The sequence below is a fragment of the Ammodytes marinus genome (assembly GCF_949987685.1).
Source record: "Ammodytes marinus genome assembly, chromosome: 8".
Taxonomy (NCBI): domain Eukaryota; kingdom Metazoa; phylum Chordata; class Actinopteri; order Uranoscopiformes; family Ammodytidae; genus Ammodytes; species Ammodytes marinus.
In genome coordinates this window covers 31,887,425-31,911,818 of record NC_137212.1, presented here as the reverse complement: position 1 = coordinate 31,911,818, position 24,394 = coordinate 31,887,425, and the positions used below count along the sequence as shown (strand labels likewise).

Here is a 24,394-nt window from a genome sequence, read left to right as displayed (position 1 = left end):
ATGGAAAGAAAAATAATATTATAATGTCTTTTTCATGTCATGGGAAATAAATGTGGGTTATGTTTGACCCATGTTGTGGTCATTAAAAGGGTAGTGAAGTTTAATTAACTTCAATCAAAAAGAAAAATTAAACAAGAAAACCAATTAGATGAAATACTGGATAATAAAAGGTATCTATTGCAAAGATAGGCAAAATAGAAACTCAGTCGTCACTTTTGACCCATGTTGAGCATCACATGGTTGATGACAACATTCTTTCAGTAGGCCACTGAAAGGTTAAATGTTAGAGTGTAGCAGTTGGCCAATGCTGCCACACCCTCACACACACCCTGTCCTGAGGTGTTTCGGTGGTGGAGCACTTGTCTCCTTTCATAAGCCTCCTCCTCCTCTCCATCAGCTCACAGTCACTCAGGAACTCTACTCAGTGTCATTGGAACTCTATCTATTCACCTGAGACGGACACAGGGACTTTAGTCCAATCATGATTTGGGTCTCTTCGCCCCTGTTTGTGTTGTTACTGGTTGTGGTGAGTACAGAAGAAGGACTCTTTCTCTTTTAACTGTTAACTGTTTACTACTGTAACAGAATAGCCTAAATTGATTTTTTTTAAGCTGTACAGGTACTTGTCAAGGCTGCTTGATAGTCTGTTCAGTTTCTAAGGGAGTGTCTTTCTGTTTTGGTCATAGTGTTGACAGTTGTGGTGGATGTATTTACTGTGACTGATCTCACTTCAGGCCCAACTAGGTCAGGCTGCTTGTTATCTTATTCAACCACCATATTGGCCTATAATCTAGGCTAATACATTTTCAGACAATTCCTATTACATTCTCTTCTCTACAAGATATCGCTCAGATGAATGATGAAGACATAGAGCTCCTGTTAGGAGTTACATTACATGCTCAGCAGTTTTTTCAGGATGAGTCAGACTAAGTTCTTTCTCATTAAAAGATGTGAAGCCTCTCCCTTCTCTTTTTCTCATCATAGCTCTCTGTTATCCTGACATGCCTAAGCATTGGCTTCATGAGGCTTAGTTCTAGGAGTGGTAGGGTGTGTCCTCTGAACACAAGCAGCTACATGCTGCCTCACAGGTTCAAACTTTTACACAAAGGCCTCACAGTACCTAATTATAAACATTCCAGTAGGAAACAACATTCATGTCAGCCTCCTAGTTGCAGCAAACTAAAATAAGTTTCTGGCAGTTTCTTATGATAGCATTAACCTGGCAGAGTAATTGATAAAATGCTTTTTCTAATTTATTATGTATGAAAAATACAAAAATGAGGCAATAAGTTTACTAATAATAATATTAAATGGAGATCTAAATGGTTACCTATTTAAATAGAAGAACTACAGAAAGGGTGAAAAGACAAAACGTATATATTTCCTTTTAAAGGAAAAATACTAAATACATACTTTCACGATAGCAGAGATATCGCAACTGTAGTGAGAATTATGAGGGGCCGAGCAGTGAAGCTGAGAGGGTCATATTGATCTTGCCAGTTGATTATTTTTCCATAGAAATCCATGTGTGAAAACTCACCAAACTATGCACAGAAATCCAGTCCTATGCCAAACTTAATCTTTCCGATTTGTATGCCAATAAATCCATAACAAATTTTTTTTTTTAAATGGCAAAACATTTTAAACCTCTTATTCTCATTTTAAGGCTAAGAGTGGGTCCTAACGTGCTGATTTAGGAGTAACTCTCAAAAATAAGGGGCGTTTCACTCCTAATTTTAGGACTCCTAACTTTTTAAGATAAGTGTAATTCACAAAGCATTTTAGCGCTAAAACCTCGAGAGGACTCCTAAGTCACTATGAGTAAATCACAGACAATCTTTTGATGGTGTTTTGGAGAGATTTAATCCTAGTGAGCTTTATAAAAGGTACCTTAATAACTGTAAGGGTTTAATGATCTTAGTAAAGCTATATTTAGAAAGTATAGACACATTTATATTTATTACATTTATATAAAAAATTACTTCCTCTTCCTGCAGTTGCTTTGGGTTTACGATGCGCTGAAAGTTACTGTTGGTGTCACGTTTGGGTTTAATTTGTTACTAGAGTAGGGCTATATGTGGCGCTTCGCAGCATCTCCTCCGTTCCACAGGTCCACTACTGTATAGTTGCGCGTCTCGCCTTTTTCCTTCCAGATGCACTTTACGATTTCGCCGGCTGTTGTTTCTAAATTGTGAATTTCCTGGTTTGTCGCTGTCTGACTATTGCTGCATAGTCCACCGTTGAGAGAAATACAGTGAGAGTGCATGGCGTGCAGCTGTTCAAATCATTGTACAATTTAAAATTAATAGACCAATGTGGCGCTTTTGTAGGTTAATTGTGAACGAAGGTGTGGGAAACCCTGCAGTGTCTTGGTTTCATGTTAAATCAGTGTCACATTAATTGCATATAAAAACTATTTACTTTAATACAGCGACACGATATGGATATCTCCCACAGTGTTTCTATCATAAATTCAGCTCTCATTCCCTCTCTCAGCCAATCACTGTGGGCATAGAAGGTATGAACATGACATCATCCTTAGCAACAGGGTCAACACCGCCCTCTACTCTTAGCTTAGGAGTCCCTCCCATTCCTTAGTAAAAGTAGGTCTTAGCTTTGTGAATAGGTTTTAAGAAATAACTTTTAGTGCTCCTTAGGAGTACTCTTAGCGCTAAGATAAAATGTTTTGTGAATACGGCCCCAGATGTTCATGGGAAAAAATGACTTTATATTTTAGTGTGCAAAAAAAAGCCTTTATTTTATTTTATTTGTATCTGCATCTAAGCCTTTAAGATCAATGGAAAATATAGCATCTTGCCAGTTGTTTAAATTCTGCGTTTTCATGCAGTCCTGCCCATTGTCTACTCAATGTTGTGAAGCCAGTTTTGTCATAGTGATCATAATATAGCCCCGCAAAGAATGCCTGTGTTACGAGAATTGTGTGTGTGTGTGTGTGTGTGCGTGTGCGTGTGTGTGCGTGGTCGAGCGAAAAGAGCGAGCGGAGTGACAGAGGCCCTCATTTATCAAACTTGCGTGGAAACTGGTGCAGATTCTGGCGCAAATACCTCCCTACGCCAAGTATCGCGTGGGATTTATCAAACAGTCGTATCTCGCCAATCTCAGCGTACGCCAGGCCATTATTGATAAATACGGCGGCTGAAAACAATCGTATCACGCCCCTATATTTTCTCATTTTAGAGGCCTCGACCAGAGGTTTTACGACATGGATATGCGTTTTACGGCACAGAAGAGGAACTTCACTGAAGTAGAAATTACAGCGAAAGTAGAAAAAAAAAAGAGTTTAATTTCGGAGCATTACAAGCGGCATCAAAGAACGACAGAAGGCAGCAGTTAGGAAGGAAATAACTGTTGCGGTCAACAGCGTTGGTGTTGACAACAAACTATCTCCAGCTGAGGATTTTGCATTTGAGGATTACATCAGAAGGCTATCGCTCAAATTCTATAAAACAGCAATTATACAATTATATGTCGCCATTTCTTTACATAGACGAAGAAAAAGTGGTCTGACTCAAAAATCGCCACTAAAAAAAGTGTGTTGCTGTTCTGAAATGCAACCAACTGGGCTGGGGGTGCGGGCATAATATAAGTGGTAGAGGAGAAAAAGATGCACCAACTGTCCGATAATGGTCCCCATAAAAGAAATACACGTCTGCAGAGATTTGAATGATTAAAATGTATTGGCCCTTTTAGATAGCACTACTCAAAAGGGGTTTAAAAACTAAAAATAACACATTTGCACAAACCGACCCGGCAACGATCAGCTGTGAGAGCGCCCACCGTCCTGCTCCACCGGCAGGTCGGAAAAACGTGCCGGTTAACGGTGGAAATAAATCGCTCGCTTAAGCGATCAATGACACATTAAAAGAGGAACTAACATCTAAAAAGTGCTTCACATAAATAAAATGTTAATTTTAAATGTTAATGTGTATTTTTTATCATAAAGAGCAGAGTAGGCCTACTACATATTTAATAGGCTACTTAGGCTAACATTTTGAATGAATGCAGCCCCCGTGCTCAGTGTCCCCCCAGCTGCTCCAAGTCGGAGATAACTGCCCTTACACAGTCCCATGCAGCGCTCCTAAGTGGCCAGTGTGCGCACTATTGAATCAGTGCTCCTACTCAGTTGCACACCATAAGCTGCACAATTTTAAGTGATTAATATCTTTATTTCGGTCTGAGCAAACACTGCATTTGTATTATCTTCTAATAATTGTCCAACAAAGTAATCGGCTACCCGGCACAGCCTGCACTGCGAGTCCATGCTGTTTACAAAATTGCGTACACGAGCTGAGAGCTGGCGTGGGATTTGAGCGTATCCTACGCTCACGTCCATATTGATAAATGCCGAGATTTGCGTGGAAATGTACGTACACCCATTTTTCTGGTCTACGCACGGTTGATAAATGAGGGCCAGAGAGAGTATCCTGTAGGCCTATAGCGTATGGGTGCTGCTGTGAGGAAAGGTGTAACATTATGCTTTTTTAATGAGTGTTGTGAGTAGGCTATGAAAGACACAGGCTACTTTAAAACATTTAGGCCTATTTCACGTAGGCCTATAGCCTATCAGTCTGGCGGCAGGTAGGCTTAGTAGACAGCGCCTGGTTCTGAAATAGCCAGCATGTGGGCTGTAAAAATAAATAGGCTAAATAAATAAAAACGCCGCAGTAGACCTACTATGGCTTATAGTAGGTCTACTGCTACTATAGAACAGGACTAGTCGGTTAAACGTTTGAACGTCCGCTGCCTCGCTGGTCGGCACCAGAAATTGTCGGTTATAATGTAGGCTATTGCCCATCACTTGGACTTGAACATTAGGCTACGTGTGTGAGAATGAACGTGTGTGTAGGCCTGTAGGTGTGGGCTAATAAAAGAGGGAGAGAGGTAAAAAGGTGAGAGCACAAAGCAAAAAAGGTTTTCTTGGCCGCTGAAGGTCCGCTGTGTTTACTCTTGTTCGTCGGCCGTTTTTTTTCTTTTTCTTTTCCTTTTTCCTGGCGCTGGAGACAAACCCAAAACAACACACAGCTGGACTCGGCGCTCCGGTGATAAGGAAACAGTAGCCTATGCTAACGTTTAACAAGAAACTTTATGAAGAAACACTTTAAATAACGATCTCTGCCCATACAAAGAGCTCAAGTTGGATAACTGGACGGAGCGACCCATGTGTTAAATCCATCCGGTAGGCTGTGTGTCTGATGACAGGACGTTATCTTAATATTATACAGCGCGCTGCACATAAGAAAAGCATTTACATTAACAGCTTTTTAGAAAGAAGAATGGGGCAATAGGCTACAAACATTAATCGGCGCAAAAAAAGCAGAAGCTGCTTTCCATCAACATAACGAACGTACGGCTATAGCCTATGCACATCGGGACTAAGCTATAGCATATCTGGGTTGTCAGTGCTCTCATCAATGGCTTGGTAGGCTAAATGGCAGTCATAGATAGGCTATCAATTGCCTGTTTAGCGTATTACCGCCCTCCACAGGTTAGATATTGAACTAGATTTTTACATACAGTCCTGTGTTGTGAAGGAAATGCAGAATTGTCAATAAAGAATAGTTATAATGGTTAAGTAGGAAAAGTATCCAATCGATCCATACCCAAAATCTTGGAAGTTAGTACTCATACCGGCAATTCTTGCATACCCAAACTCGCATACCCAACCGTCACATACTCAAATTGAAGTCAAAATTAGTATGAGTATGACGTTAGTATGGCTTTCCAAACACAGCCTGTGCCTTGGACATACTCAACCCGATTTGCATGAATGTCTCTGTTTGGCACTTCTGCTGACAGAACCCTTGTGTATCTGTCATTTTTCTCATATCCCTCTTCTTCGTCCTCCACATCTAGAATTGTGATTTCTTTTTCACACAAAGGTTAATTGTGAACATACAGATGTTCAACAACTACTACCTTATCCCCCTCATCTTAGCACAAATACAAAGGATCTAAAACTACAACATAGTCATTTTGTCATATTAATTTGTGTCTAATTGTCTGTAATATAATAAGGGTATAGTTATGTTAAGATGTCGACTAGTTTGGATAGCACTCACATAATCATAAAGATTGTCTATGCATATGGAAAGACATTGGATGGTTTCTAAGGTAAATCCCTGTAATCACATTGTTTATCTATTTAAACAATTGTATCTCATGCTGCTCTATTGGATATGCCCACTTGTGTTACACCGTCTCTCTGACAATTAAGGGTTAATTGTGACGTGAGAACATCTGCTGTTGTATCACTCTACAGTGTGTTGCTGTGGTGAAGGCCAACTGGATTCCCCCAAGGAAGCCACTGATTGAAAATGTAGACTACACTCGAGATGAATCTGTTGCTAAGGTGAGTCACTGCTCTTTGTCTTCAGCGCTCTTGAATGCCAATCACTAACTTTGTCTTTGAATCACAGCTGACTCCGCAGCCAGAAAAAAAGCGTTTTACCTGATGCCCATAAAGGAAAAAGTAGTTCTATGTTATCCCTCAGCAGATAGAGTTGGTACGTAATTTTATCATCACTGCTATGGCATTGACACATTGATCGATTTTTAAAACTGATTGGACGTTAAATTGGAAAATATTTCGTAATTGTAACAGCACATTTGAGGCATAGCATTTTGTTTTCCAGTCTATTTTATATATTGGGACACACATAAAGACACCTAAGGTATGAACTCTCTAAAAAATACAGAATAAAAAAAGCTGTGAAGACTTTCTAAATTCCATAATTTAAAAGGACTGTTTGCATAAATAATGGTTCATTTCAAGAATTGAAGGTTTGGAAGGGGTTACACACCAAGTATTAGAGATGGGTATCTTTTACATACTCCTGAGAGACTTTTATGATTTTCAAACTGGATGCAACAGTATATCCAGGTAGAAATGAATGATGTTATGCAATTTTGGGATAGGGTTATCTTTATATATATTGGACATAACCGTGAAACAATTTAGAAAAGGATCAGACTATGGTGACAAACAATTCTTTAAAATTGGCATGAACAAGCCATGTAAGTAAGGTATGTAAGGTTTTTTATCAAAACTCTACATTCTACACTGTATGTCGAAATTGCCTAAGATTTCAACCCTTTTTTTCAAGAGCTCCACTATCTGTTTGTTGAATGCATGTCAAGGTCTGGCTATTGAGCACACCACTCCTGGTCCGAAATATGTTAATATGTCTCTGAATTGATGAAATGCTTACATGAGAATGCATCGACCATAATAACTTTGATCAAATGACTGTTATATCAATCATAGCCAATGGTCAAGACATCACCCCCATGTACACACAGTATGCTTAGTTTTGCATATACTGTACATCCCAAACACATGCAACTTGCTGTTCTTGTTTTGTTTCTGTTGCAAATGGTATGTATTGTTCTGTGCACTGAAACCACTGTGACTTAGCCACTTCTTCTCTGTGTTTCAGATTCATTCAGATAATGACGATGGCAAAGGGAATATTGGCTATTCTCTAGAAGGAGTTGGTGCAACCAAGGATCCCTTCAATGTGTTCGTTGTCAACCCTAGCAGTGGACTAATTCGTGTGACCAAAGTGCTTGACAGGGAGTTCATCCATATGTACAATGTGAGTGATACATTTTCTGTTCTATTCTCTTGGTCTTTATGCTTTTTATTTTCACATTTGATATTGATGCATTGGGCAGTGATGTGCTACACATAAGGGCTGCAACTAACGATTATTTCAATAATCGATTAATCGGTCAATTATTTTTTCGATGAATCGATGAATCGGATAAAAAAAAGAAACATTTGTAAATGCCGCATCTTTATTCAAAAACTGAACATTACGGGTGCTCCGGTGGCGTAGTGGATACAGCGCGTACCATGTTGGCTCCGGCCTTCGTTGCAGTGGTCGCGGGTTCGAATCCGACCCGCGGACCTTTACTGCAGGTCATCCCCCCTCTCTCTCTGTCTCCCCATTTCAACTCTGTACTATCTAATAAAGCTTCAAAATGCCAAAAAAAATAACTCTTTTTAAAAAAAAAAACTGAACATTACTTCAAATTCACAGTGCAGACTGAAGTGTCAAAACACCAGGTTATTGCTCCAACGTCCCGGAACTATTAAAAGTAATATTAAATGATAAAAAATGTATAATAAACTTAACTGGGATAACACAAAAAAAAATACAATGTATGATATACATTTATACAGTATATAATGGATGTCCATGGTAAACCAGTCAACCGTTAAGATTTTTAACCGGTAAATACTAACGGTTGAAAAAATTAAATCATCTTAATTTTTCTCAGATGACAGGAGATCGTTAATTTGTATTGATATTGATACCATTTTCAAGACTCCTTAACGATCCAAGTCTTTATTGATATCACAATTGATAATTTTCTAGTATTTTGTTGAAATAGAACTTGTATTATTGCTTTAATTGCTGATATGATCATAGCTCAAGATAAGACATTAAACAGGTCATAATTCCATCTTTACTATCTATTTTATATTGCTGGGAAAACAAGTTTCGATTTTTTTTGTGTTGCATTTGAACACATCAATCATATTACTGAGCCCGCTGAACACATCACAGTTGACATGTTTGCTACTTTTTTTAAGCTAACTAGCTCTATATCCTTCCGATTTTAACATGGATTTAAAAACTGGATTACTATTTTTAACTGACGGGACTTTCTACACCGTTCGGTTGTGTGATTACTGCCGCTGCTTTGAATGACTGTTGATGCGCCGATGCCGACTCTCCGAGCCCGTCTGCACACCGTCTGCAGCAGCAGCAGCTGACAGTTTTTTTGGACTAGACGGATACTGAGTTGAAGGAGTTTTTTTAACCCAAAGAAAGCAAAGGTACAACACTTTTATATAGGGCTACAGTCCAGTGTTAGAAATGACCAAAATACAAGCTGTGGCCGCTCACACTATAGCTTTCCCGCACGTGAAGCGAGCCTTCACGTGCGGAAGGCTCGCTGTGGGCGTGCATGAACCTGTCGGCGGCTGGATGTAAACAGTGACGCGCCTGCAAGTGACTTATTAATCGCGCGACTCAACGAATCGATGACCAAATTCGTTGCCAACGCTTTTAGTAATCGATTTTAATCGATTTTATCGATTCGTTGTTGCAGCCCATATACACAAACTGTATATGTTTATAAATGTATTTACTAAGAGTGATGATAAAGACATTTGTATGTTCTGTTCCAGCTGTCAGGTGTTGCTAGATACAAGGATGGCAGTCATGCAGAGGAAAAAATTCCAATACAATTCAAGGTTAAAGATCAGAACGACAACGCTCCAGTGTTTGGAGTCATCAAGCCCGGGGAGGTGTATGAGCTCAGTGGTGCAGGTTAGTGTTTCTGCTCTAGTGTACATCTCTGACCAATGTCTATCCTGTTTGTGATGGCACAGTTAATGAAAACTTCAATAAATAATAAAAAAAGGACAAATAAGGCAAAACCTTTAAATTTGTATCTGCAAGCTTTTCTTTTTCTTTTTTTTACGTATCTTATGCTTACATTCAGTGTCACCAAAAACATGGTATCCTTGAGCTCTAACAAACATGTTGAGTGAATTGTATTCTTCCTTAAACATTTGCAAAGCAGGTTATGGTTATTAGGATTGTTCATTACCTCACCCGCAGACAATTTTGTTTTTAGTTTCCTTTGTCCCATGCAGCATGTTACCAGCTATACAGTTGCAAATGTTCCATTGATTCTGAATCATGTTTGAAAATGCTGATGCCATCAGCTAGTAGATCACAACCTCTGTTCTGTGATGCCATTTTGTGCTTTATCAATGCAGACTAAGGCAATGACAAAACACATTTGTCAGACCACAAGGATACATGCAATGTGTTTAGGTAAAGATACTGGCTGTAAAGAAATGTTTAAAGGAATAGTTGAACAATTTGAATTTTTATTTGTTTGCTTTACTCTCCGGCTCAAGAAAAGGCGCCAGAAACCGTTCCTGTAACTGTGTGTGCATTTTTGATATAGAAGTGGGCAAAAGTCGCAAGGGAAGCAAGTCAACAGATAAACTTTACAAAATTATTAAACAGTCCTATGTGCTTGTTTAATTACTACATTGCCTATTTTTATATAAAAAATTCACGCACAGTTACAGGAACGGTTTCTGTCACCTTTTCTTGAGCCAACCGGTGAGGCAAAAAGCTTAACATTTGAAATGTTGAAATGTAACAAACAAAACTGTACAGGGCACATTTGAGTTTGACGATTTTATTTAATGCTTTTGTTTATAGGGACTTCAGTTATGAAAATAACTGCAACTGATGCTGACGAAGCAGGCAATGAAAACTCTCAAATCACCTACACCATCGTAGATCAGAATCCACCCCATGACATGTTCTCCATTAGCAATGATGGGACCATCACTGTCAAAAATTCTGCCCTTGACAGAGAGGTACAGTATGAGGTTCACTAACACATTCACAGGGATCTTGTCGATTCCAGAAGACTAAAAACTTTGGAAACACTTTACAATTAGGGTACATTTAACTGTTAGTTAATGCATTAACAGTTCATTAACTACACATTAAAGGTACTTTAAGGACATTTTTAATATTTATGAAACAGTCAAATTTTTCCTCTGACGATCATAAATTACATGTCACAGCAAACAATATCATCAGTGCAAAGGATGCTGCTATATTTTTATGTTTTAAATTGGGAAATACATGTTCCAAAACGACCAATTACCTCTGTATTTAACCCATTGATGACTATGGCAATCTAAGATGCATGTCCTTAATGCCTGAGGGTTTTCTGAAAAATAGTACGAATTGTCAAGTCTACCAAAACCTTAATATCTAAGCCTGTGTAGCACATAGAAAAATGAAATAAAATACATTTAAAAGTTAAGGTTCACAGGTTTTATTTAAACATGCTCCCTTAGCGCTTACAAACCAACACATTTTTCTAAAAATCGTCAAAATTAGATGGGGGAGAAAAAATAATAATAAATAATATAAAATATTTAAAAATAATGTGCTAAATGAGGTTATAATCCTGCTTCCTTTTAGCATGGATAGTAGTGACTGAGTGTGCAGTGGAGGGATAAAGATAGACAGATATAGGAAGGAGGAGATAGCTTTATTTTATAGCTTTCACTGGCACCATAAATCCAACTTCCCAGTACAACTGGAACGCTGACTGACTCCTGCTGTCGGGAGCCGATCAGCTGGTCCAAACAGCTGTATACCATGGAGATGAAAACGAAACTGAAACTTAACTATCGCCTGGCTGGGCTGAATTTGAGTTGGAGCAGCAAAATATAGCCTAAATTCATAAATATTGTTAATAAATAGATGCAATGTGTTGAGTGATTTTCGTCAGTAGCCTATAGTAGACCTAGATTCTGCGCTCCGAACGCCACAAACTGTTCTGTAATACACTATCGCCGTCACAGCCGGCGTATTTTTTTTATTATTATTTTTTATTCATTATTTTTTTATTTACGTGATTTTTGGCAAACCACACAACTTTTGGGTGGTCACGTGGTCTTAAAAAATCAACAAGACCCACCTCATGTGTATTTGATCCAATGACGGTACATTCTATGCTGCGCACTCCATGAAAATTAGAAAAAGTAACAATGCTGTGCAATGCAGCATCAGGCAGGAGATACAATGTGGCGTCGCGCAGCAGCCGTCATCAATGGGTTAAAAAGAAATCAAGCAAGTAGGCTAATATAACCATAATGAATTATAGGCTATCGCATCACAGTAGGCCTATTGTCCACAATAATCGCACAACAGCCCCCCTTCCAAAAAGGAACTTTAAAAAGTTGAATTTGCACTTTGATGTGCATACACATGTTAAGTGTATTTGTATTTATTATGTCTGCATGGTATTGCACCAAAACAGTAGAAGTTGTCTTTAATTGTGCTTTGTACTGTCTGCATGTTTGCACAAAATTTGTACCTGCACATAGCAAACACAATTGCACAACTGTAAGGTCTGTTGTATTTTTGTATTCAAATAAGCAGTTGTTTATTTCTTTACTGTGCATTGGCATCATTGAGCAAAATACCGCCCAAATTTCCGCGCACAGCGCCGCGCCTCCCATGGCCCTGGGCAGTGACCACCTTGACTGACCCCGGAATTCCACTGGCTGCGGGTGCGGTGTCCAACGGTTTTGCTCCGTGCGCTCACGTCCGGCAATACCCACCGGCTCCGTTTTCAAAGCAGGCACGGCCAGCTCCGCTGAACAGCTGGAGTCGCGAGAACGAGGAGTTCCCGCGGTAATAAAAGTGACGGGCGATCGCTCTTGATAATATGATTCTCCTATATGGTATTTACACAACAACGAACGCACGGAAGGTTATTATTCCCATCCGAACGAGTAAAAGAACAGTGGACATGCTTGTATGTGTCTCTGTTTTGAGAATGTCACCTGCAGTGAACACCGAGTGTCTTATTTTGAAAATTAACCGGAGGTTTTATTGTTTTGTCGGCGCTTGTGTTCCTGTCTATCTCGATGTGTTCTGTGCTAAATTGATGCAGTGAGCTCAGGCATCCGGCAGAAATAGAAGCACTGCGTATTTCACCGGAGAGCTGGAGCAGCAGCGGAGCAGAGAGACGGCGCAGCGGCCGTGGTGGAAACTCACCCACTGACTGCTCTTAATTCTATTTTTGTTTCTGCCGTGCTGGAGCGGAGAAGGACCGGAGATGCAGCCGGTGGAATTCGGCCTTGAGACATTTTCTAGGGATACAGGCTCTGCAACCTTCAAAATATATGGTTGCATGCTTTTTTCTTTAAATAGGCTACACACTATTCATCACCTGGTGGTCATGTTCTTGATTCATTTGCAGGTAGTTCAGGGGATTATGTTACATTCCCTTTTGAGGTCTAACAACAAAAACTTGTCTTGGATGTCAACTTCTTCTCTAAGTACAACACCATTGTTCATTGTGAATAAATCATATAATTTCTAATAAATTACAGTAAAATAGGATGCTACCATACAGCAATGGTTATATGGTTTAGTTATACTGCACCTCTTATAATTCACACATTTTACATAGGTCCTATATCACAGCAATGTTTTGTTTAGTTTCTATTATGTGTCACATACACAATTGCACAGGGCAATGCGTAGTGAAATTCTTATGTACCAGTCCCGCTGTAATTCAACTACATACATAAAGTGCAAGATTATAATAATGATTGGGTGGTCAGTGGGTGGTGGGCTAAGTGACATTGTCAGTCTGGTTTAACAGTCTGATGGCCTGGGGAAAGAAACTCCTCCTCATCCTCTCTGTGTTGGCCCTCAGCAGACAGTAGCGTCTCCCTGAAGGCAGCAGGGTAAACAGACTGTTGTTGGGGTAGCTGACATCACTAGTGATCTTTTTGGCTCTTTTTCTGCATGGTTTGATGTGAATGTCCTGCAGATTGGGGAGGCTGGTCCTGATGGTTCTCTCAGCTGAGCGGACCACCCTCCTTAGAGCCAACTGATCCTGCTTGGTGGCGCTCCCCATCCAGGTGGTGATACTCCCACTCAGAATGCTCTCTATGGTGGTTAGGGTTATGGTATAGGTTATATGGTGCAGGTGTAGAAGTTCCTGAGCACACTGAGTGGGAGTTTAAAGTCTCTCAGTCGTCTGAGATAGTAGAGACGCTGACGGGCTTTCTTCACAACAGTGTTGGTGTGACAGGACCATGACAGGTCCTGTGTGATATGAACACAGAGGTATTTAAAGCTATCCACCCTTTCCAACAGGGCTCTGTTTATGCAGAGAGGTTGGAAGCTCCTCTGCTGTTTCCTGCTGAAGTCCACTATAAGCTCCTTGGTCTTGTCGACGTTCAGCTTGAGTTTATTCTCAATGTGTGATACAGTCTCTTTCTTCTAATTTCAGGCGGCAGATCAGTACATTCTGACAGTGCAAGCTCAAGACTTAAATGGCAAACCAGGCGGACTCAGTGCAACAAGCACTGTCACTATTAATGTCAGGGATGTCAATGACAACCTTCCCACTCTGGAAAGAGAGGAGGTAGTTTTCTTTCTCGCACTATCACACAACTCTCACAACATTACATGTTGAAGAAATGAACCTTGTTACTTTGATCTGATTCTGTGTTTGACTTGCAGTATGAAGGCAGCATTGAGGAGAACACACAGGGTGTGGAGGTGATGAGAATCAAAGCAGAGGACCTGGACGTAAAGAACACAGAAAACTGGGAAGCTGTGTATGACATTGTGAAAGGCAATGAAGCTGGATACTTCAGCATTAAAACTGACCCAATAACCAATGAGGGCATCCTAATGCTTGACAAGGTACTGCTGACAGCAATACAGCAGTGTGTCTGCCCTTTGAATTGAGAAGAATTGTCAGTGTTGGTCTCCCAGTCTTTTGATGGAGGAATTTGGTATTGAAAATGCTGCACACAAAAAGGGGGATAAAGCACATAATTAACGATGTAGGTATAGAAATCTCTCCGAAACAGAAGTAGTATTTCACAAAAAGGTGTGGCTGTGGGCTAAGCAAGACTTCAGATGCTGGAACTACCTCAGCTGAGTCGTTTCAATGGAAATTTGCAGTGTTTCCCTGCTTTACTAATTTATACTTATTTTCTGTGAGGTGAAACCATTCTTTTGGTCATTACCAAATATGTATAAATAGGTCAGGGTTGGAACAAACATAAAGCAGTACATAAAGAACTTTGGGCTCAGGTTTACCTTCATAACAATACAGAGTTCCGGTGTGGACACTTTGCTTCTACTGAGCACTTGACTTCCTGAGTATTTGGACAAAACTCACTCTGGTTGTACTGGACAGAATTAGAACTGCCCCAGCCTGCCGTACATACAGACGGATGGACGGACAGACAGACAGACAGACCGACCCATGAGCCTTTAACTCATCCAACTCCCAATACAATAGGAACAGTGCTGGTTTCATGTTTGTCCACCTCCCATATCAGTTCTAACTTATTCCCCACCAGGGAATTACATTTAGATCAGTCCTGAGGTATAGGCATCAACATCACTGTTTTATGTGTAGGAAGAGTGAGAATTACTTAGCCATGGACCATTACCTTTACATTACAGTTCTACACAATTACAACATCCGCATTTCAGTACTCATTTTAACCAATTTAGTAACCCTGTTTTGACAATTGTTAATACCTGTTGCTGTTATAATGATAATATTCATTCATTGTGTGTTCCATTTCACAGGCTGTTGATTATGAGGACGTGAAGGACCTTGACCTAGGACTATCTGTCAGAAACAAGGCTGCATTTTATGATGGATCTGGAGCAAGTTCTGGAGGTAGTATAGGTATCGGAGGGGGCAGCAGTGGAGGAGGGGGAGGAGGGTCAGGGGGGGGAGGAGGAGGAGGGTCAGGGGGAGGAGGAGGAGGAGGGTCAGGGGGGGGAGGAGGGGGAGCAGGAACAGGAGCAGGCGGGGCAGCAGGAGGGGGAGGGGGAGCAAGTGGTGGAAGTGGGTCTTCATGGCAAGGTGGGACCAAATTGAAAACCTATCCAATCAAAATCAATGTAAAGAACCAGATTGAGGGACCGGGATTTGAACCTAAAACCAAAGCTATACCCATCTCAGAAGGAGGCAACTTCAACATGAAGGATGTTATTGCCCGCTACCCTGCAACGGATAAAGACACAAGGAAAGAAGCTAAGAATGTCAGGTCAGTGGATACACAAACACATAAACATGAATGCCTCATTTCCTACAATCATAAGAAGTGACACAGTTTATTCCTGCTGCAGATATGTCAAAGGTTGGGACCCTGACAACTGGCTAACCATCGACCCAGACACTGCTGAGATCAGACTGAATAAGATGCCTGACAGAGAATCTCTTTACCTGGTCAATGGAACATATGAGGCCAAAGTACTGTGCATTTCAGAAGGTACTATCTTCCACTTTGTGACTGCATCAGATGTTTTACATGTACTCTTACTGCAGACTGTGTAACTGTATGTGACTACGTGTAACTGTGCAATGGTATGACACAAATGTACACTCTGTTTCAGACCTTTACAGGATGGAGTGTGTATCCATATACCCGACAATATGGAAATGACAGATGAAACAAAAACAGACAATTTTTGCTACCACCAATAGTTTTAGCTACCACTAACATCTGTACACTGTTTGTTTTATTATAAACACGGACTGCACCAATTATACCCTTTTCCCACAGATGCAAAATTGTGCCTGGTTCGGGAACCAGTTCTTTGGTTTCCCGCCGCCAGAGAGCTGGTTCCCAGCCTGAAAAACTGGTTCCGCTTACGTCAGGGGCCAGGGGAGGGATTATCCTGACAAACCAGATTAACTAAAACTTCATGCCCGGCATATTTAAAAACACCGCTACTACGAGCCGTAAACATAACTTTATTACCAAACGTAGAGATCAAATCGACCGGCGAACATACGCTGGATCGGTCGTGTTTGGTTAACAAAGCAAAGCGAGAGGCAACACGTGTAAAATTATCCGCAGCTGTTGTTGTGCCTAAACTAGCACTAGCTTTCGCGCTAGCCAGGATAGCAGAGACGTCAGGTGTCGTACACAGACGTTTACAGTGACGTCATGACGTTGCTCTCTGTTGCCGGCTCTGGCCGGTGTGAAACGTACCGGCCCCAGCACCAGCCCGAAACTGAAACTTGGTTCCCATTGGTGGGAAAGGGGTATTAGTCATATGTCAAATTGTCATGAATGGAGAAAGGAGAGCCTTTGCTTTATCTTGAACCTGAGCATGCAATTAGTGCTAGCAGGGAAAACAGTTGTTTACACCTGTTGTCCATCAACAGTAGTTGTCTATGAACTTGTCTCTGAAGAATGGTAATAGAAAAATACTAAATGCTTAATGATCTGATCTGTTTTCCAATACAGACATGCCCGGTAAAACAGCAACTGGAACCATAGCTATCCAGGTGGAAGATTTTAATGACGAATGCCCCACTCTGACCAGTAACAGCCAGACTATGTGTATCACGGAGGATTCTGTCATTGTGAACGCTGTTGATAAGGATCTATTCCCTAACGGACCTCCTTTTGACTTCACCATCATCCCAGAGGGCACTTCGGGCAAATGGCAGGTGGAGCATCTCAATGGTGAGCAGAAATATATAAAATACAATTTTTACAACTAGGGGTTGCCATATGAAAACTCCTCATACTTCTACATGAGTTGCTTTAAGCTTAGCAAATAACAGGTTATAACCTTAAAACTGGCACTGAGCTTGTTATAAACAAGGCTGCTGGTATGCATCTTAGACCAGGACTACCAGAACCAATAACCTTGTTATTGAACTAGAACACAGAAAGGCCAAATGTAGGCTTCAATCTTACCCTTAACCTGACAATAAAGCCTATTCATTTATTTACATTCATTTTGATCTTGTTTGCATGTAGACACTGCAGCTATCCTGAGGGCCCAGGAGACCATGTGGCCAGGCTTTTATGAGGTGGAATTTCTGGTGACAGACCAGCAGGGAGAGGCCTGTCCAGAACCACAGAAAGTGCAAGTCCAAGTTTGTACTTGTGAAGATGGAGTGGTGTGTGGAAACCGTGGGACCAGCAAAGGAACAGAGTTAGGACCTGCAGGCATCGGACTGCTATTGCTGGGTCTGCTACTCTTGCTGCGTGAGTATAGTCTGCTGAGGGGCCGTGTAATCAAAACACTTAGGCCAAAGATAATTCCAGAGCAAATGCTTTAAAACAAAGACCAAAACTATCTCGTAGACTTTTTAACTAGTAACAAAATTGTAGATTTATATATTTATTATACAAATTAAGAATTCACAGGATGTTACCTAATGCATGCTAAGCCTTTTGAAGACTATTACATATCATATACAGCCCCATAAATATTTAGTAGTGCTAGGTTGGGAGTAACATTGAATAGTAGCTTTGACAAACAAAGCTCTGCATCGTAACAAAATCTTAAGTGTTTTCCTAAAACATATTAGAGATCCATGATTATATAATCATCCATTAAAGTAATTAACATATTATCAAAGGGGAAGTAAGTGATATTTTTTTGTTCATATCTATGTTGAATCACTCTATATTCATACAGCACTCACTTAAACAATATGCACAGTTCATAACACAGGTCTCCCAGTCATTAAGCTTTGCAGTAATTGCCAGATAACATTTTAAGTATCCCGTTTGTTTTATCCAATCAGGAGACAGTGTGCTATAAAGAGGTGGGTCTCTGTGCCCGTGAACGATGACTCGCTGCTCTCCATCGCAGCACTATCTGATGAAGACAGCTGTGTGTTCATGTGGTGGTGACATAGGGACGAGGGAGGCTAATTGCAGACACTGACAGGAAGTTAGCTAAAAGGACCAAATCACTTACTGAACCTTTAATTCTCAAAAACTCAGAAAACAGTGTTTATGAAGGATCCCATCATCCACAGTTAGATCGCGGATTGACTTAAATGTAAACTTTTAAATGTTAAAAAACCAGTGTTGTTGGGGAGTTACACAGTTAAGCTGGGAACACACCGCATTGGCCGCCTGCGGCGGTTAGCCGCGTGAATGCAGGAGGTTCGCCGCTTGGTCATATTGGGCCATGTTCACCGCAGTCGCCGCCGTGGCCAACCGCCGCCTCATCGTAGGCAGCGGTTGGCCGCGTTACCGCAGGAGGCTCGCCGCTTGATCATATTGGGCCATATATTCCTGACGCCGACGCCGAGATCAGACCTGTCACACTTACGGTGCAACAACAACAATAACATGGTCCAGCTGTGCCAAAAAATACAGATGTAGGTTCACTGTGTAACCAGCGGCAGTCTTGTCACAAATATCATTAAAACAGCCTGAACACGCACCCCGATCGCAAATACACACACATTAACAGCAATTCAGCAACATACTAAACACATTAACAACAGCAGTGTGTGCTCAGCAGCACAAATAAAGGCAGACATCAGTCTACCTGAAAGTGAAAGTGTGCCGGCTGACGGAGGACAACACCGGTGCTTCGCTGTACTATATGGAATTCCACACGGACACTGCCATCAACTTTGGGTTCATATTATCCTCAGGAGCAGCACACAGCTGGGTGAGTTTCACTATGCTAACCGGCGCTACCTTGGCTAAAGTACAACCAACAGCTAAACAGATGCAAAATACACATATTTGCAGAATGTATTGGAAGCCCAATGTCCTCACTCCACACGCCCACCTCGTCTTGCAGACCACCGCCACCGGGCAATCTCAACGCTGATTGGCTGTGGAGGCGCGGCGCCCGGCGGCGCTGCAGAAAAAGATGAAAATTTTCATCTTTTTCTGCGGCGCCGTGCTCGCCGCACAAGCCTTCGATTCACGCTCCTTCGATGACACAATTTCTATGCGCCGCTAATGGCCGCGCTCCCGATTCACGCGCCTCTCATGAGGCGCGGCCACGCGCCGCGCAAGCCCCCGCCGCCGATTATTGGGTGGACGCGCGGCCACGCGCTAGTACATTGACTTTGTATGTAATCTCGCCGCGCGGCCAGTGCGGTGTGTTCCCAGCTTTAGGTTCGTCACTCCGAACTGTCTAATAAAGCAAAAAAATACTACCAAAAAATTATCTTAAAGAAAAGAAGAAACTTTTCTGAAGAGAACTGAATAAGAACAGTCTCCATCCCCAGTTTAAGGTTCATTCTGAGAATTGTTAACTTTTTAATTTTAGATGAATTTGGGTCTTTCCAGCAGGTCTCATCACTCTGAAGGATCCACTAAGTCAGACTTAAACTTTTTTCTTGCTTAAACAGTGATTCCTCTGTTGCTGCTCTTCTGCCATTGTGGGGAGGCGGCGGATCTACCAGGGGGCTTTACTGAGATGCCTTTCAACACCAAGTCACACCTAATTAACTACCGCACCGAGGGACAGGGAGAGAACACGGTAACTCCAACATATTTACCTTTGAACCACACTGTTGAGGACAGGAATGTTGTCATACAGACAGGCCGCTTTTGAAAAAGCAGAATAACTGTTGACACTAACCTTGGATAATTGACCATTTGTAGGAGGTGCCACTACTGAACATGCCAACTCAAGTGGACACCACTAATCAAGCACCCACCTTTGAATCAGCACCAAGGCCCTTGCTAGGTTTTTCTACGGAAAGGATGACCAGGGATTATCTAACAGAGACAAGGAACAGTGGCCACTACTCTGGGTTTGAAACCAGAGAATCAGGAGTAGGTGGAGGAATGTATGATGGCATGGCTCTGCCAGATCACTTCCTTAGAGAGTACTACACTCAGGTGAGGAATAATTTAAATATGTACACTTTTAAGGTTATGTTACCTATTGCAGCTTTTGTCATCTTGAATGTATTTTGATGATTTTGAAATTGTGGACAAACAAATTAAACTGGATAAGAGATAAGGGAGAACGTGGTTGGTAAACACACTTTTTACTCTAGTGTGAATTTCTCATCACCAAAACATCTTTCAATAGTCATTCCTACATTAAATTGAAGCTTAGGGCATTGGCTTGAAATGTGTATCCCTCTAATTTTCCAACTTATTGTAATAAAGAAGAAATTAACCATCAAAGACACCCTGACACATTGTGGCAACGAACCCAATCACGGGGATGGTTGTCACACACTATAGGGTTGTTTGTCACAATGTTATCTTGATGGGAAAATCTTAAAAAGAAGCCAGAACTCAATTTGAAAGTGTACTTGTATGGTTAAGTTGACAAATAGGCGTATATAACTGAATGCATCTTAACACAAAATGAGCAGGGAAGACGAACAGGAAACCCATATTAAGACCAGCCTATGTAACAACATAAAGAACAAAACAAACTGGTCTAACAATAATAGCCTACTCAACTAGGCTATACACTAAGAAATCAAGGTACAGGAATGGTCCTTAAAGGGTACAAATGCTTTGTCCCCTCAGTGGTAACTTAGCTGGGTACAACACTGTACCTTAAACATTGGTACATATTTGTACCTTCTTGTCTGTACCTCTAAAAGAACATTCCTGAACCCCTAGTGACAGTAATGTACCCATTGGAAAGTTACAGTGAAAATGTGAATTCTGCAAGTTTTCTGCATTTCATAAGCAGTAATCTTTAGATCAGAATAGACTAACTTCTTTAATCTGTTGTCTGATTGGCCATGATTACAGATATAATCGTCCAAACAAAGACAGTGAGGCGATTACTGCTTTACTGAAATGCAGCAAACTTTCCAATGGGTACATTACTGTCACTAGGGGTTCAGGAATGTGCTATGGGTACAGACAAGAAGGTACAAATACAGTATGTACCAATGTTTAAGGTACAGTGTTGTACCCTGCTAAGGTACCACTGGGGGGACAAAGCATTTGTACCCTTTTAGGTACATGGATTTCTTAGTGTTTACACACATTCACTATCTGAGTCACAGTGATGGCAAATGTAGGGTCTGCCCACTCCAACAAAGCAGAGCTTGTTTGCCCATTGGTTGCACATACAACGCTTCTCCCTTACCTCCCCTGAATGGCTGTTGGAGAAGCTTTCCATACAAACCAAACAAAAACTATCCTCTTCATTTGATGAAGACTCTTCCTGTCTCTTTATCTCCTGTTTTTTCTTCCCCAGCTGGGGTGGAGTGCACTGGGGTGCAGTAGCCTTGGCATCTGGTCTAGATTGGGATGCACTGGGTCATTTAGATTTTGTGGCCTTTTTTACTTTTGCATGCTAGCTGCCTTTTCCTGCTCTATTCTCTCCTTCTCTGGGGTGTCAGTGAGGATACAGCTTGACATTTTCTTTCGTTACTGGGTTCCTTTTCTGGCTGCAGCCTTTGGATAACATGTGACAACTAACCCCAAAGAGAATGTGACGACCAACCCCGACTGGAATTTCTTGCAAGCATCAAGGCTTACAACCATCTAAACAGCTATTTAGCTAGCTAACAACAATCTAAACTATAGCTTTCCCTTCACACCTTTTAAAGGTAAAAAGTGTTTTGTTATAAACCCATTGTGTAAAAGCCTAGAATACTGAGATAATATACAATACAATTTATAATTTGACATGAAAAACACAAAAAGTCCTCTCACCTAAAATTCAGCTGACTTACTCCAAAGAGGACAATGTAGGTGACCTCTGAACTCAATACTGGACATTTCCATACCAAAATTTCAGAGACAGAGCCAACTGTTTGGGAGATATAACGAATGTGACAACCAACCCGTGTGACAACTAACCCCGTTCTCTCCTATAGCTTGGAAAGCTCAACTGCAAATGTAACAACGTAACAAATTGTCCTGGGTTTACACTTCAGAACCTATAGTGGTGATTTCCTGTTTGTCTTTTCACAGAAAGTCATGATTGGAAATGAGAACCTTGGACTAAAGGACGGTCTTTTGGTTTATGATTACGAGGGCCAGGGCTCCTCTGCTGGTTCAGTGGGCTGCTGTAGCCTCCTGGAGTCTGACAATGGCCTGCAGTTCCTTGATGACCTTGGGCCAAAGTTCAAGACCCTAGCTGAAGTCTGTGGAGGCAAGAAGATCACAACTAAAGTCAAACAAGTGTTCCCTCCTCTGCCCAGTGCCTCAATCAGCACTCAAAGCTCAGTATCAAGTTCAATGATAACCAAACCTCAGCCCCCTTCACCCAAGCTGCAACCGACTGTCCAAGAAACTGGGCAGACTGTGGTCAGTGATACATCTGAGCGTTCTCAGATTGTGAAGGAAAGCACAGCCGCTGTGAGGGAAGGGATAACTACAGTCGAGAAAGGGATGGCAAATCAAGGCCAGATGCTCCTGCTACAGCAGCAGCAGCCCGTCTACTATACCACCACCCCCATGATGCAGCCGATGCAGTACTTAGTCCAGCCACAGGTTCAGAACACCATGCTGGTAGCTGAGGCACCATCCACCAACCTACAGGGCATGGTACTGGTTAACAGCGCCCACACTGGACCTGCCCAAGGCATGGTCATCCAGGGGCAGACAGTGATGTCCAGTGGACATGCCCAGGGCCCCGGCATGGTGCTGGTGGAGAGGAGTGGGGTCACAAGTGGTGGTTCCAATCTGATCCACACTGGCAACCCCTCAGGCTCTCAAGCCATGATGGTCGTGGAGGGCAAAGTCCCTTCAGGGTCAATGAGAGTGCTGAATGGGAGCCAGACCTGCTTCATGCAGGGGGGAACTCTACAATCAGGAGGGCTTTCAGGGTCTCAGAGAGTCCTGGTGGTCGGAGGGTCAGCAAGCAGTGGAGGACAGCTGCTCCAGCAGACAGAAGGTCTGTCCCAGAAGAGTGAAGTCTTTGGTGCTCAAAGAGTCCTCTACAGCAAGGGAAGCACAGCAAGTGGCTCTCAGAGTAGAGTGGTGGGTTCATCTACCACTACAGTGAACACAACCCCTGCCTATCGCAAGGTGGTGGTGCAAGACAAATTCACTGAATTGTGATGTGGGTAAAGACACTGTTTACAGTTTGAGCTTCTTCCAAGGCAGTCTCCCAAGCATGTTAATGAGAGACAGTCGGCATGTAAATGTTTGTTGGTGGAGGGTTGGTCAGCAGATAGTCTGGGAATGGAGCCTCATGTACCTGAAAGTTCATACTACAGCTTCTACTTGATAACCACATTTATATCTAAACATTCTGCACTACCTAACCTAGGGCTTTCTTATACAAAAAATGGTCCTGGTTTTTGAGATTTTTTTATATCCACATATAGCTGCCCTAACTTTACAATGAAGTATATTTCTGTCTGATGTTTTGTTTTATGATTATCTTCTGCAATGATACAGTGTTTCTGTAACTTTGCATGTAGCATGTAAAGGATTTGATTTGATCAAGTTAATCAAACCAGTTTCACTCATTGTCCAGTGTATGTCAGGGGTGTTTCTAGTTTCAAAGACCAATACCAGAAAATTAAGTTTTTAAATGTTGAGCCGACTCTAAGGGGGCTTTCACACCTTAAAGTCCCTACAACCTCTACAGTTCGCCCGTCAGCAGCTCATTTCTCTTCTTTGTGACAGGCGATAGTCACAAAGGACTTCCTGTAATTGGTCCGAATGTCCGAACCATCCAAAACCTTTTTCACACTGGACACTGACCGAACCATCGGGGCCGAGACTACCGCTTTAGGTTGGACCAAGATCCGCCTGTTTAGTCCAGACCTTGGTCCGCGGGAGGTTTCACATCTGTAATTTAGGTCAATCAAATGGGAAAGTCCGAAAGTCCTGACCAAACAAGGTATATGTGAAAGCCCCCTTAGTCCACCTCGGCCAACCAAATGTTTAGTAGTATGTCGGTTGCACTACAGTCATATAGTTATCTTGTATTATTTCATGACATTGCCATTTGGTGTTCTGGATCTCTGCAGTAGATATTGTAAGAGTTAAACATCAGGGAAACTGCTTTTTACCATTAAATCATTTCTTAACCACTTG

At 41.6% G+C, this 24,394-nt stretch overlaps 1 protein-coding gene across 1 annotated transcript; it reads left to right on the top strand.

The window, feature by feature from the left end:
- The first annotated feature begins 368 nt into the window (after positions 1–368).
- LOC307254707 (desmoglein-2.1-like) lies at positions 369–24,394 on the top strand. The gene is made up of 14 exons (XM_080033186.1): positions 369–526; positions 6,281–6,370; positions 7,458–7,616; positions 9,221–9,362; positions 10,275–10,435; positions 13,891–14,025; positions 14,124–14,309; positions 15,213–15,679; positions 15,762–15,904; positions 16,889–17,110; positions 17,411–17,641; positions 19,765–19,895; positions 20,021–20,260; positions 22,316–24,394. Exons 1-14 carry the CDS (start codon positions 482–484, stop codon positions 23,405–23,407), a joined length of 3,444 nt encoding a protein of 1,147 aa, XP_079889312.1. The 5' UTR covers positions 369–481; the 3' UTR covers positions 23,408–24,394.

Bases quoted from the DNA above. Each gene is read 5' to 3' on its own strand.
- LOC307254707 (XM_080033186.1), top strand. From the start codon at position 482: ATGATTTGGGTCTCTTCGCCCCTGTTTGTGTTGTTACTGGTTGTG. The intron at 14,310-15,212 runs GTACTGCTGACA...TCCATTTCACAG, and splicing joins GCATCCTAATGCTTGACAAG to GCTGTTGATTATGAGGACGT. The intron at 15,680-15,761 runs GTCAGTGGATAC...TTCCTGCTGCAG, and splicing joins AAAGAAGCTAAGAATGTCAG to ATATGTCAAAGGTTGGGACC.